The following is a 16,139-nucleotide window of genomic DNA, read 5'->3' as shown; positions in this document are numbered from 1 at the left end:
CCCCCCCCCCCCCCCCCCCCCCCCCCACCGGGGGCTACGCCCCCTGGACCCCCTTTTCTCGTGGCGGGCTTTGCCCACCACACCCCCCACTCCCCCCCTCTGCCCACAGACTTCATCACGCGCTTATCATATAAAATAGTATACGCAACACGTGCGGACAGCAGGCGGTATCTACTACTAGTTGATCTATCACTAGTTGCGTTTTTACCTAGTGAGTTAAATTACGTTTTTTCATGACTAGAATAATGATTAAAACAATAGCTTCAATAATTCACTTTATTTTCATCACTCAAAAAAGTTTTTTCACAAGAAAAGGTATTCTTTTGTGAACCATTCAGAATTTCAACATTCAAGGAATGGTTCTTATCTTAACCATACAAACATGCACGCATACATGCATTCCATCTCATTTGCTCTGTATTTTGTTGTTGAAATGGAGTTTGTGGAATGCGAGAAATTTGAGGCCTTCTTTGTGGATTTCTTTGAAATTTTTGTTGATTGACTGGTGCGGTTCCTTAACGAGTTTCATATATTGGTTCATTCTCCATGTTACCTCTCTCACCGTAATTGCACACAAGGTAAGTAGTGAACATATCATCCTTCTTATATCTCACTAGACCGCAACCAACAGTAGTAGTCTTTCCCCAGACCATCTGAGTGTAGTGACCGATTTTGGTGTGAAATCTGAAAAAAAAAAACAAAATTCAGCAAGTGAGTAAGCATTACTTTACTGTCTCAGGCTGAGTAATCATCAAAGAAGACTACTCACTGAAACGAAGAAATTAAACTTCTATCAAAGTGCTCGACTTCGTCGTACCACATAGTCACCAGCTCAGTAAGCTTCGTGTTGTATCCATCACTCCACCCTTTGTAAGCCACATTTTGTCCAACGCGGAAACGATCTATTAGAAAAAACGACGATTCAATTCATGAACAAATATTGATTCCGCAAGTGTGGTATACATGTGTCATATCGACCCATAATACGCATTTTCTACTTAGTGTCATAACCAATTGGTTGAGGGAACTGAAACTTACCAACATTCCTGCATTTATCGTGACCAAAGTTACATTGGTTAGCCCATCGTTGGGCAATCTGTGCCAATTCCTCGTCCCATTGCTGCAAAGTAAAAAAAAATTATTCGCCACAATTGAAATTATATTACTTGGCTTTTATTTCAAATTTGTCAAACAAAATCCTCATGATGGGATCATCTCACTAGAGGTGGAATATTTCCAACAGGTTGAGGGCCACCAAGACCGCGAGTCTCGCGACCACTGGCAACGCGAGCTCTAAATGTGTTGTGTGCATACAGAATTTCCTTCTTTTCTTCGGGTGTAAGGGAAGCACTCTTATAAGCAACGCACTGGCGGGCGGGTTGCGGAGACTATAATATTAGAAGAAAAAATTAATGAGATTAGAATAGTAGAAGCAAGTAGAGAAATCTTTCGTGCTATAAGATGGTTGGGAATTCGTTGACAAACATATAATTATATAATGAAATATGTAATGCATAATACACATATGTGTTATTGCTTCATTGTCAAATTACTATTACCTTCCAAGGATCGAATAGCAGACGGTAAAGGTTGGTAGACATTGATCGTCTTGATGCGTCTATCACAAAAGTTTGTTCCTAGGGAATGAATTGGCCAGAGGCCCTCAGGAGATAAAGCGTTGTAAGTTTGCATATGACCTTGCAACGACTTTCTTTAACCCATGGAAATTTTTTAACTCATTCTCTATACTCACTATAGTTACTATAGAGGTCAGTACATTGAACATCCATTTTCTCAAAGAATAACTGATCTATAGTTTTAAGGCTTTTGCGGTCATGATTAATGATATTATTGGCTTCCGAATGGATGCCGCGTTTGGTTTCAGCATTGCGCCGACGTTTCGCAAACATTGCAGTCTGCATCTTCAGGGCTGTGAGCTCCGATTCTGAGCACCAATGTCTGAGGGTAGTAGTCCTTTTATGCGACGGTGCTGGTAGGGGAAGGGAGGGGGGGGGGTCAGCCATTCATATGATCAGCTAATCAAATCATATGTTTTAACTGATCAGCTGATCAATTAAAACATGTGATTTGATCAGCTGATCATATGAATTGATCAGCTGATCAGTTAAAACATATGATTGGCTGACCCCCCCTCCCTTCCCCTACCGCCACCATCACAGGGGAAGGCATAAAAGGACTACCATCAGACATTGGAGCTCAGAATCGGAGCTCACAGCCCTGAAGATGCAGACTGCAATGTTTGCGAAACGTCGGTGCAATGCTGAAAACAAACGCGGCATCCATCCGGAAGCCAATAATATCAATAACTGATCCAATACAAATTGCCGTATGATAACCTGGTGCAACTTCCTAACATAAGTTGCCTAGTTCTAATATTTTGGTCATACCTTCGTGAAAGCCCAATCTTCACCTCTACCAATCATTTATTCTTACGATATTTGAATTAGACAATTCAATACTCACGGGAAATCGACACATGGTGTGTTCTTCCCAGTCGCAGGTGGGAAGTTGGCAGAATCGATTGGCTTCAACTAAGGATGCTACCGCCAGAACAGCAACAAAAAGGTAAGTGAGTTCAACCATTTTCCAGAAACTACGATCCAGTGAGAATAAACTCAAATAGTGAATAGTCAGATCGATCGCCCCGGTATATATACTTCTTATCAGTACCTATAAAAGATATCGGCAGAAAAATGATATTCCATTAAGATCATTTTATTACCATATGAATGGCCAATGAACGATAACTAAAATTCTGATTACTTTTGTAATCAATAACTGAGCAGAATTTTCTTTTTTATTATCACATTAGTTTTAAATCAGAAAAATCTTTTTCTAAGAATCTTGCAATTAATAATGAAACAGAATCCGTTTTTCATTACCATTTTAGCTGTAGATGTTAATAACCCTTATCGCACTATATTATTTTAACTAGCGTTTAATGCAACATTATCACAGGCTTCGAACAAAAGTTGAACCTAAACGATATCACACAGGCTAAATGGGAGAAAGTAGTAAAGGGACGTCTCCTGTTTCACCCCTATCACCATTTTCCTCGATTGTTTCATTTAACCCTTATGAATATTTGACAGTCATGCCCGTTTTGATGAATTGCTTTGTTTTACTTGTAATTATTTGATCCTAATGATTATTCTAATTCTCTTTGAATTTATTTGTTGCCTAAAGGTGATTGGGCAGCGTAGAGCCAAATTTGGAGAGTAAAATTTGTCAGCAATGTCGGCCATATGCGACCTCGTATTCCTTTGAAGGGATTATGCTATTGTATATGAGGTAGTCCACGCCAAATGAGTCAACCGCTGACGCTTACCTTCTTGGAAATTGATGGCGATTTTTTCTACAATTGGGGAGGTCGAAAAACTATATTTCAAATTTTTTCAGATTTTTTCGGCAGCCCAGTTCGGAGATATGGTTTTTGTTTCGTTTTTCCGGTTTTTTTCAATAACTCGAGTTCTATCCATTCGATTTTGATTTATTAAGCGTCCAAATTTTTCATTTTTTATTGTCTGTAAGAAGATTCTTAGTGAAATTTTTTTTTCGATCTCTAGATGCGCATAATAATGACTTTTCGAATAAAAAAGTTGAAAAACTTGAATTTTGCAAATTACGTCACGGGTGATTTGTTTCATTTTTTTTGCACGAATTCTTATAATCAAAACAAGTATTTTGAGCCATCATACAAGTTGGGCATCGTCCTAGATCTATTTTATTTTCAATTTTTTCTTTTCGAAATTCCGTAAATTTGGTCGCAACACCTCAAAATGGCGTTGATTGACTTTGATTATAGACAGTATGAAGTGAATTTCATTGTATACCTATTTATTACATATTTTTTCGATACATAATCGAAGTCGTTTTGTGGTGTTTTGACCAAATTTGCAAAATTTCCAAAAGAAAAAATTAAAAATAACATAGATCCAGGAGGATGCCCAACTTGAATGATAGCTCAAAATACTTGTTTTGATTATGAGAATTACTGAACAAAAAAGTAGAATATCAACCATGACGTAATTTTCAAAATTCAAGTTTTTCAACTTTTTTTTCGAAAATTCGTTATTATGAGCATCTAGGAATCGAAAAAAAAATTACTAAAAAAAGTTGTATAGGTGGTAAAAAATGGGAAATTTTGACGCTTAATAGAAAAAATTGGACAAATAGAACTCGAGTTATTGGAAAAAAGAGAAAAAAATCACATCTTTGAACTGGGCTGCCGAAAAAATCTGAAAAAATTTGAGAGATAGTTTTTCAACCTCTCCGATCATAGAAAAAATCGCCATTCATTTCCTAGAGGGTGAGGGTCAGCGATTGACTCATTTGACGTGGAATACCTCATATGCATAATTGTTCAGATAATTCCTAATTATTCTATCACTCTTTCTATCAAGTCGAACGAACCAACGAAAAAGACCGGGGTAAGAGCGTTCGTTACATTCGTGTCGATGAGCATGAATTGAGGTCTCAAATTTTTTAAAACAATGAAAATAAAAAAATTTCATTGCTATTTAGTATTAAATATTGGCTCTCAATTATGACCGCGTATCTGTTACTGAAATACAATGAAATTAAACATTTGGAAAGTTACTAGTGGTACTGAGATTCGATCCTGGATCCTTCTAATCCGTAGTCCGGCATGCTGACGACTCATGGAGTCGTCTGAAACCTGTTTGGGTGATACACACAGAGAAATCCACACGTAAATTGTGGTTTGCTAAACGTAATTTACGCTTAATACCACGATGATGTTTGGTGGCCTGTTCCGTCATGAAATTCGAAATTTAGGCTTCAAAAAGGTGTATTTTACCGTCAAAATAAAAACGTTGATTACGCCAAAACAAAGCGTCGTGTACGTTTCACTAAGCATATTTCACGCTTAAGAAATCGTAAATTACGATCTCAATAGAAAAGTAATCTAAGATTTACTTATGCATAATTTACAAAAAAAAAAATACTTTGCGCTTGACATAACTTGTTTTTTTTCGTAGATTCTGACAGAATATTCATACCAAAAAAGAAAAAAAATAAATAAAATAAAAGCGACAGGTGATACCAGCCTGCTATCAGTGCCCTCCATAACCTAAACCATGCTGGTCAGAATGAAGACAGCATTTTGTTTTTTTTTCGTCGTTAATGACGACTAAATAAACATAAAATACGGAGAAAATCCTAGTAATTCACAAATGCGGAACCGTAATTTATGGTGATTCAGAGCGTATTTTACGCTCCAATTTCAAGCGTTAAATACGGTTCTGAAAGTGCAAAAGACGACTTCTTGAAGGTAATTCACGTTGAAATTTTTCCGTGTGTATATTTTTTTCGAGCATATGAAAATCGCGTGGTGTTTACCGACCCTTTCCTGTATTCATTAATGCAATTATCAGCCATTAATTGAATAATAACACTGATTAGCTGATGGATTGAGAATTAATTGATTCATTCGTAACTAATGAGTATATTAATGATTGTGAGATCTAAATATAATCAACTATTATCTGATAGCCTGATCTGATAACTGATCTGATAACTGTCAATATTTAATCAAAAAAATAGCCTATGGGTATTAAGTCGGTTTCGATTAAAGGCTAATTCGCAGCCGATGATAAACTCGCCGATGTTTGGCGCGTAGATATTGGACCAATATTTGGCCTTTAATCGGGGCCCCAATGTTCGGCCATCAAACATTGGGCCGATGTTGGGTTTTTAATCGGTGCTCCGATGCTCAGCCAGCCGTCCTTGGGCCGATGTTTGACCTTCAATCGGGGCCTCGATGAGCGGAACCTCCACACATGGGAAACGAAGTAGATAAATATCTTGAGTATATAAAACGTCAGGGAAACTGAAGATATTTTTCGGAGTAAACAAGAATAAGCTCATCCAAAAGATTCTACCATTCGGTACTAATGAATAAGTATTTTTCTTTAGTGTAATGGAAAAGTTCGGCGCTAAAAACACTGGCTGCTCAGTGGAAAGAAACATATTTTCCGTTGTCTTAATGATGAATACCCGCGTCTTATTTCATATACGTCATTCATGAATAGATGCCATCAAGCGATAAATCCACAGTTATTAACATATTGTTTGCACAGACGTAAAGCTATTCCATGTGGCATTATTTTGTCGTTATAAACGTAATACGAATTGTTACATCTGTTCTTGAGGAAATCAATAGGTCTTCTTATCGCTTGCAGAATTGGCGAATTAATTTATGGGACATTCCATGTCAACTCAGCAACCCTGAAATTTTTTGGTTCTCAGAATACTGAATTAGGATGCTCACTGTCAAGTACTACATTAGTACAACCTTGCTCTAAATTTTGGCTCCTTTAACATCAATAGTTTTTCTATGACATATGACAAAAGCTCAAATCGTTAACAAATCATATCTTGCGAACTAATTGACGAATTTTGCCGAATAAAAAAACATTTTCTTCGTTTTTTCATGTACTTACCGAATAAAAATCCAACAGTAACGCGAGGATAAGTAATAAGACATTTTTCAAGTTTTTTATTATTCAAATTTCGCTGTTACGCAGCGGCCAGACGAGAATCGAATAATTTTTTTTCCTGGATGGATGATGATAATACATAACTTTTTGTGGATATTTTAAAATGGGACATCGATATGGAGATGAGAAAAAAATGTTCTTGTCCTGAAAAATTCCATTTTGCACTCATAAATGAGAAATAGCATGTTGTGCATCAAGGACGGAAAGTCATGTTTTCCCGCCCGAGGTGCACATGCTATTTTTTAACACGCCTGCAAAGGAAAGTTCCTATTTTGCTCTTTGATGAGCGGGAGGAAAGTACGAACTTTCCGTGCAGGTGTGTGAAAAAATGACTTTTAGCGGTCCAATTTTTCGCAATCACAAAGGTCTGAGAAAATAAGGGTTAACTGAAAGAAGTGAGTAAGGCAGTCACAAGGGTCGAATGATCATAAATAAAATGGAATAATTGAAAGCCTCTCCTGTTGTATCCCATGACGGTCAAACTTCACCATGGTCGTACTCTTTGAGGGTCAAGGATCGCAAGGATCAAGCCTCACAAGAATCATGCATAATGAGAGTCAATCGTCGCCAGGGTCATACCTCGCGAGAGTCAAATGTCGCAAGGATCATAACTGGCAAGGGTAAAACGATCGCAAGGGTCGAACAGCAGAGACTGGCAAGACAATATCAAGGTTTAAACGACCACAAGTGTCAAACAATAAAGACAGGGAGAACAACCCCAAGGGTTAAATAAATAGGAGGGTTAACCGTACGAGTCAGGCATCATAATCACCAGGGTCGAATAGGAGAGGTAAGGATGGAAGACAATCACAACAGCCAAGCGCTCACAAAGGTTAACTGGGAGAACCTTCCGCACTGACAAAAAAAATATAATTCTGACAATCGAATTTGTTTCAGAAAAGAATTTATAGTGAAATTTTGTTTGAAAATTTTGGGCATTTGTTTGCCCGAAACAAATTTGATTGACAGAATTATATTTTTTTTCAGTGTGATTACCTCACTCGATTCATGATCGTTTGACCATTGTGATTGTCCTGCCTGTCCTCCAGTTGACCGCGATCGTTCGAATCTTGAGACTGTTCTGCCCGCCTTCGTTGTTTGTCCGCGATCGTTCGAATCTTGAGACTGTTCTGCCCGCCTTCGTTGTTTGTCCTTGTGGCCGTTTGAATCTCGAGATTGTCCTACCTGCCTCTGTTGTTTAGTCCTTGCGATCGTTTCAAACGTTCCAGTTATGATCCTTGCGAGGTATGACCCTGGCGACGTTTGACCCTCGTGAGGCAAGACTCTTGTGAGGTAGGATTCTTGCAACGTTCGGCCCTCAAAACGTATGACCATGGCGATATTTGACCCTTGTAAGATATGATGGGAGAGACTTTGAATTATTTCACTTGATTTATGATCATTCGCCTGTGTGATGGTCCTATCCACCTCTTTCAGTTAATCCTCATTATCGTTGGACCTTTATGATTGAAAAATTCGTGAAAAATTCGACCCCTAAAAGTCATTTTTCTAATTTATGATCGAAAAATTGAATTTTCCATGGATAGAAAAATTTTCCCCCATCTCCATGTGGATTTCCCATTTTGAAATACCGCGAAAGTTATGCATTATCATCATCTATCGAGGCAAAAAAAAATATTCATTTTTCGTCCGGCCCTTGTGGAATAGCGGAATTTAAATAATAACATACTTGAAAAATGGCTTATTACTTATCCTGATAGTACTATCGTATTTTATTCGGAAAGTACATGAATAAACAAAGAATTTCTATTTTATTCATCAAAATCCGTCAATTAGTTCACAAGATATGATTTTTCAAATATTTGAGCTTTTGTCATATGTCATGGACAAACTATTGATGTGCAAGGAGCGAAAATTTAGAGAAAGTCTGTACTTATGTAGTACATGACAGTGAGAATAACAGTCCAGAATTCTGAGACCCAAAAAAATTCAGAGTGGCTGAGTTGACATGGAATGTCCTTTATTCAGAGTCAATCTATCATACCCACACGGGATAGTAGATTTCGCATACGATGATCTGTAAGATCCATCGAACTTTTATCTGACGCATATTTATTCAGCATTCATGCTTCGTGTAGTATTAGAAACAGAATCGTCATTACTTGTTTGTCATACGAGTATATCAATAGCGAAGAGATGAAACGATTCATGGAGATTTTTTAAAAATTCAGATTCTTATCAAAGATTCTCCTTTTCCTATTTTTCTTTCAACTCCGCAATGAAAAGTTTGACGGTAAAAAGTTCAGAACTTTTCCATGCCTCACGGGACATTTTATTGTGCTCTAATTAATAAATAGTTCTTTTTTCAATTCCTCGATTGGAAAATATTTGTGACTAGGGGGCTTCGCCCCCTGCTCGCTTCGCTCGCCAACCCCGGGGGGCTTCGCCCCTCCGCTCGCTTCGCTCGCTCCCCCCCAATCCAACTGTCAACCCCCCCACCGCGTTTGACCCTGGGACACCCTCCTCCCTTCTAACCCCCCCGACCTTGGGCTTCTTCCCCTGCTCGCTTCGCTCGCCAACCCCGGGGGGCTTCGCCCTCCCCCCCTCGCTCCCTCCCCCCCAATCCAACTGTCAACCCCCCCACCGCGTTTGACCCTGGGACACCCTCCTCCCTTCTAACCCCCTTGACCTTGGGCACCCCCTGACCACCCCCTGACTACCCCCCTCCCACCTTTAGGCGTCGCCTGAATTTTTGCGTCGCCTGAATTGTCTTAAATTTTGCCCTTATTTTTTTACGGCTTCGCCCCCCCCCCNATCAGAATAATAATCGAGCATCGGACTTGACTTCAAGATGATCGTCCTTTTGGTTCTGTTCCATGACATCCTTCAGACTGGATATAATTAAAAGGGTTCGAAGGGGGACACGTAACACTACTCCCCTTCGTGAAAAGATTGCCGCCCCGGCAATCACACCAGGAACTATCTGAGGTATTACAACTTCAGTTGTAGAAGTTGTAAATTAAAAGGCAAAATAAATTTAGGAAGTTGTAAGATCTCACATAGGGAGGGTCCCAGTCTGTTTCCAACTAAAACCTCCCAGAAATCATCATTGGAAACAGTCCCGAAATGTTTGACTCAATATAAACATAATTCTCAAAAGAGTGTCATTACAATTTCTGATTGATCAGGTTGTGTCTTTAAAGCATAATCTGTTTAAAGCATATTCATTAATGTGGTGAGAATGACAGTGTGAAATTCGAATTTTCCTTCGATTTGAAGAATGATGCATAAGCAAGTCTGTTAAATTCCAGAATCTGTAAAAGAAAACTCAAAACAAAAAAATTCCTTTGATTAGAAAATTGTTCACAAAGAATTTCACTCAAACCAACGTTCAAAAGCACTACTTTCAACTAATTACGTTGCGCATAAGCATTTTTACAAGTAACTACTTCATGTAACTACCAAAATTCAACCAAGCCAACAAATCAAAAGTCGTAATTTTCAAAAGCTTTTGAAATTATTACTCATTTCTTTTTACCATACGTAAAAATTACATTCATTCTATTTCAACACGTACATTCATTCATTTAACCTGAAATAAAGTTTTCAAAAATGGTTAGAATAAATTACAGGTTACAAATAATCAAATAGTCAAGCTTGACACTCGAACAGTCTACCAACAGACTCATTAATTCATCAACCCTTTAATCCAAACAGTTGGTTACGGTTGATAATTCACATTTTCAAACCTGTTACTCAGGTAATAATTTACTCAAAACTCATCCGCAATCGCGAGAACTGAAGATTTCATCCACTGGTAATCGGAACTGAAGATTCAACTCTGCTTCTGTAATAAAATTCATCCGCAAGAGCGGGAACTGAAGAATTCATTCGTTTTCATCCATTACCAGCAGGAACTGGAGATTCACTTCTGATTCTCAGTGAATGTAGAAAATTGTCAGAGGCTAGGAAAATGAGTAATTTATTGAATGATACTCAATTATCTTGTTCCATGGGCCACAAACGATTGACATGGACCACCTTGAATTTCCCTTTTGGAAATTTTTGGATTTGATAAACAACATCATTCAATTTTGCCTTGATCACGTAGGTTTTTTCCCAATTTCTTTGGATTTTCGGACATTTACCCTTGACTCTCTTGGGGGCGAAGAGCCAGACTTTCTGTCCTGATGTAAAGTAAATCATGTGAGCTTTCAAATCAAATCTAGATTTCATTTTGTCACTTTTCATTCTCCAATTCTCCCTAACTTGTTCGTGAGTCTCTCTTAACTTATCCTGTAATTCATCAATGTAATCCGGGAGATCATTGAGATTGTTAGAGTTGTTTAGAGGAGGTGTGCCCTGACGTAAATCTATAGGTACTCGCAATTCCCTTCCAAACATTAACATAGCTGGGGCGAATTGGGTTATTTGATGCTTGGAAGAACGGTATGCGAGGAGGAACAGTGGCAACCATTTGTCCCAGATTTTCTGATTATCATTGACGAATTTAGCTAGGTAATTAAGGATAGTCCTATTTAATCTCTCGACCATACCGTTGGATTGCGGATGTAATGGAGTAGTTCGAGTTTTGTGAATGCCCAGAAGTTTCATGAGCTCATTGAAAATAGATGATTCGAAATCTCTCGCTTCATCTGAGTGAATTTCCAAAGGAATGCCAAAACGAGAAATTACGTGGGTAACTAGCGCTTCTGCAATCGTAACAGCTTTGTGATTAGGAAGTGGAATGGCCTCTGGCCAACGCGAGAAATAATCCGTGATGACCAGCACAAANTAGGTAATTAAGGATAGTCCTATTTAATCTCTCGACCATACCGTTGGATTGCGGATGTAATGGAGTAGTTCGAGTTTTGTGAATGCCCAGAAGTTTCATGAGCTCATTGAAAATAGATGATTCGAAATCTCTCCCTTGATCTGAGTGAATTTCCAAAGGAATGCCAAAACGAGAAATTACGTGGGTAACTAGCGCTTCTGCAATCGTAACAGCTTTGTGATTAGGAAGTGGAATGGCCTCTGGCCAACGTGAGAAATAATCCGTGATGACCAGCACAAAACGATTACCATTAGAGGTCTGGGGTAGTGGCCCTAATACATCAACTGCAATTCTCTCAAAGGGAAAACCGGCGTTGTAAATTTGCAATTCTCCCTTGGCGCGATGAGAAGGACCATCTCTGCTGAAACAAATTGAGCATTTTCGACACCAATTTTCAACGTCAGCTTTGCAATTAGGCCAGTAGAATCGTTTTCTAATATTGTCAAGCATTTTGTTGACCTTGAAGTGTGCACCAAGAGGGGACGAATGAGAAATTTCGAGGATTTCTTTAGTGGAAGCATGAGGAACAACAGTTTGATACACGATTTTAGTTTTATCGGGAGATTCCCAACGGCGATAGAGAACATTGCCCTTTAATTCAAGTCAATCCCAGTACAATAAGTAAATTTTAATGTCAGGCTCAAGATGAGAGACATCATGCCATTCAGGCCGTTGATCATTCCTCTTAGATGTAATAAGGAAGTGAAGAGTTGGATCGTCAGATTGTAATTGAGACCAATCTTTATCGTCGTCCACAAGACAAACGGTACCACAGACGCGTTTCTGAATTTCTTCTTCCAGTAAATTGAGTTTATCACATTTTTTACAAGTACAAGGACGTCTAGATAAACCGTCTGCATTGCCGTGGAGGTGACCTGGTCTATGAGTGATATCGAAATCGTACGTGAAGAGAATTTCGATCCAGCGCGCAATTTGATCATGTGGATTTTTGAAGGAAAGGAGCCATTTGAGAGCTGCATGATCAGTTCTGATCAGAAATTTCCTCCCTGGCAAATAGTGGCTGAAGTGTTCAACCGATGAAACTACTGCCAAAAGTTCTCTACGAGTGACGCAATAATTTCTTTCTGATTTATTCAAACATTTACTGAAATAAGCAATGACCTTCTCTTCGTCATTTTGAGTTTGGGAGAGCGTTGCGCCAATGGCGAACAGTGAAGCGTCAGTGTCCAGAATGAAATCACCATTAGAGATTGGTACCGATCGAATAGGTGGAGACATTAGAATGGATTTTAATTGATTGAAGCTGATCTGAGCTTCAGGAGTCCATTTGAAAGGAACTCTCTCTCCAGTGAGGGCGTGTAAAGGTTTAGCTATGCTGGCAAAACCTTTGACGTACTTCCGATAATAAGAGCACAAACCGAGGAAACTCTTAACCTGTCGTTTGGACCGAGGAATCGGCCATTCAGAAATGGCGGAAGTTTTCTCAGGAGAACATTTGATTCCATTTCTAGAAATGATATGACCCAGGACAAGGACTTCATGTTTGAAGAAGGTACACTTTTTAGTGTTGACTTTCAAGTTAGCTGCTTTTAAACTAGAGAATACAAGTTTAAGGTTATGAAGGTGTTCCTCAAAATCTCGACCGAAGACAATAATGTCGTCAATAAACACGCGGCAGACTTTTCCTATCAGCCCGCGTAATGTTTCGTTCATAATTCTGACAAAAGTAGCTGGAGCATTGCATAGACCGAAAGGAAGGATTTTGAACTGCCATAGCTCATCACCAATAGTGAAAGCTGTTTTTTCTTTATCTCACGGGTCTAGTTCAATTTACCAGTAACCGTTTTTCAAATCAATGGTAGAAAACCAACGTGATCCTGAAGTTGAGTCAAAAATGTCTTCGTCACGAGGTAAAGGCATTGAATCTTTGATGGTTACATCATTGAGTTGACGATAGTCAACGCAGAAACGAGGAGTACCATCTTTTTTTCGGGCTAGAACGATTGGAGATGCCCAAGNGTACCATCTTTTCTTCGGGCTAGAACGATTGGAGATGCCCAAGAACTACAACTGAGTTCAATGATTTGTTGTTTTTTCATGTCCTCTAATAATTCGAAAACCACGTCTCATTGATGGAAAGGAATTCTGCGGGAATTTTGGTTAATCGGATGACAATTCTGAGTAATAATTCTGTGTTTGGTTCCCACATATCTGCCTAAATCATAAGAGCCCGAAGAGAAACATTTTTTAAAAGTGGACAAAAAGTTCTTGAACTTCCGTTGTTCATTGAGATTCAATAACTCACATGACTTTTCCAAAAGTTGTTTCATAAATTCAGGAATGTTCTCAGACAGTTCAGGAATTCGTTTCACAATCGTTTGATTAGCGGAAATTATCTTCTGGGGATCTTTCATGTCAAATTTACGATTAATCAGTAATTGAAGGTCATCCAAAAGATCAGTTTTGTACAGAAAATCTAATCCCAGAATACAATTCTCGCTAATATCAGCAAAAACTGCATCCAGAANCAGGAATTCGTTTCACAGTCGTTTGATTAGCGTAAATTATCTTCTGGGGATCTTTCATGTCAAATTTACGATTAATCAGTAATTGAAGGTCATCCAAAAGATCAGTTTTGTACAGAAAATCTAATCCCAGAATACAATTCTCGCTAATATCAGCAAAAACTGCATCCAGAACCACTGAAGAGTTACCCACATGAACAGTAATTTCCTTGATGGCAGAATAATGGAATTGTTCACCAGATACTGTCAAAATCTTGATTCGTTTAGGAGAATTTTTCAATCTAGATAAATCCTTGTTGAAAAGCCCGGGATTGATCAAGGTGATGTCAGCCGCCGTGTCGATGGTCATGGAACAAGGTTGCTCATTGATTCTTCCAGTTAGTTGTAGATTGAAAATCAATTTTTGAGTATTGTTCATAATCTGAAAACATTTCGAAATTTTAGTAGTTGATCGAGCCAATTTGTCCCCCAACAAACTGACTCTATCTAGTTTTCCGAATTTGTGTTGGCAGGTCTGTTCTGATGAGAATTTTTTTGATTGTTTGAGGTTTTGAAATTTGAAAATTTCGATCTGAAATTTCGATTGTCATTGTTGAAATTGCGGTAGGGATGGAAATTAGTCTGATGTCGGTTGAAACGTTGTGAAGAATTATTGTTCGGAATATTTTGTTGAGTTTTGTCTGAAGACTTCCTGCATGAAGATGCGAAATGGCCAAAATGATTGCATTTATAGCATTTAATATTTGAAAGATTTGTGTTGGAGAAATTCTTCTGTCTTCCTTGATTAGTCGAAAAATCACGATAATGATTTTGTAATCCCGGATTGAATGAAGTTTGAGATCTTTTGTTAGTTACAACCTGAGAGATTGATGTGAGTTGTGTGGCTCGTTCCACAGCCCTTTGAAAAGTCTCAGGCTCCTCAGATCTCAAAGTGAATTCCACTTCTGACACCAATGTTATATCCGGAGAAAGACACATAACACAATTAATAAAATGGTTGGGGCGGTTTATTAAATATCAGAGACAAGCCAAGAGACAGACGTGTATCGACCAAGATATATCAGAATAATAATCGAGCATCGGACTTGACTTCAAGATGATCGTCCTTTTGGTTCTGTTCCATGACATCCTTCAGACTGGATATAATTAAAAGGGTTCGAAGGGGTACACGTAACAATACTTTGCCATAAGAGGCCACAAACGTATAATTCCCCCCCATATATAGGCACCCCCCCATAAATGGCCACCCCCATATATTGGCACCCCCCTATATGGGCACCCCTCATATATATAGGTACCCGCCCATATATGGGCACCCCCCCGTATATGGGAACAACCCCATATATGGGCACCCCCTACATATGGGCACCACTCCATATATATAAGCACCCCCCCATATATGGACACCGCTCATATATGGGCACGCCCTCATATATGGGCACCGCCCATATATATAGGCACCCTCCATATATGAACACCCCCATATATGGGCATATCCCATATATGCCCCCCATATATGGGCACCCTCCATATAGGGACACTCCCTCTATATATGGGCACCCCCCATATATGAGTGCCCCTCTATATATAGGCATCCACCTATATATGGGCAGTCCCCTTAGAACCCCCATGACCCTTATGACCCTTATTAACCCTATGCCCCTCGTGACCCTTAGCACTCCGATGATCGTCGTGACCCTTAGCACTCCTATGACTCTCGTGATCCTTAGCACTTCTATGACCCTCGTGATCCTCAGAACCTCTATGACATTTAGAACCCCTGTGACCCCTGTGACCTTTGAGACCCTCGTGACTCTTATGACCCTTATGACCCTTAGCACCTCTATGACCTTCGTGACCTTTAAGAGCCTTAGTACATTTGTGACCCTCGTGGCCCTCATAACTCTTAGCCTCTCTATGACCGCTATGACCCTTAGGAGCCCTATGACCCTTCAGACCCTCCAGGAATGGGGACGTCCCCTGAAGCCCTGAAGCCCCCGCTGGCTTCGCTCGTTCCCGGCTCCCGGTGTGACCGAATGGGTGTGACCGGGAGCGTTTTTCCGATAGCTCTATAGATACTTCACCATAAGAGGCCACATACGTATAATTCCCCCCCATATATGGGCACCCCCCCCATAAATGGGCACCTCCATATGTAGGCACCCCCCTATGTGGGCAACCCCATATATATAGGTACCCCCCACATATGGGCACCCCCCCTATATGAGCACCCCCTACATATGGGCACCCCCCATATATGGGCACCCCCCATATATGGGCCGGATCAAGCGTCGTCTGAATTTTGAGCGTCGCCTG

General features: G+C 39.5%; 1 protein-coding gene across 1 annotated transcript; it reads right to left on the bottom strand.

The window, feature by feature from the left end:
* Positions 1-358: 358 nt before the first annotated feature.
* On the bottom strand, positions 359-2,604 carry LOC107038427 (venom allergen 5). The gene is made up of 5 exons (XM_015257526.1): positions 2,485-2,604; positions 1,221-1,388; positions 1,039-1,120; positions 770-902; positions 359-684 (listed from the first exon to the last, which is right to left on the bottom strand). The coding sequence occupies exons 1-5, from the start codon at positions 2,602-2,604 to the stop codon at positions 516-518; spliced, it is 672 nt and encodes a 223-aa protein (XP_015113012.1). The 3' UTR covers positions 359-515.
* Between the last annotated feature and the right edge of the window lie 13,535 nt (positions 2,605-16,139).

The sequence above is a fragment of the Diachasma alloeum genome, unplaced genomic scaffold (genome assembly GCF_001412515.2).
Source record: "Diachasma alloeum isolate Michigan unplaced genomic scaffold, Dall2.0 Dall_scaffold_00282, whole genome shotgun sequence".
Taxonomy (NCBI): domain Eukaryota; kingdom Metazoa; phylum Arthropoda; class Insecta; order Hymenoptera; family Braconidae; genus Diachasma; species Diachasma alloeum.
The sequence above is the reverse complement of the archived record's forward strand: the minus strand, read 5'-3'. Positions and strand labels throughout refer to the sequence as shown.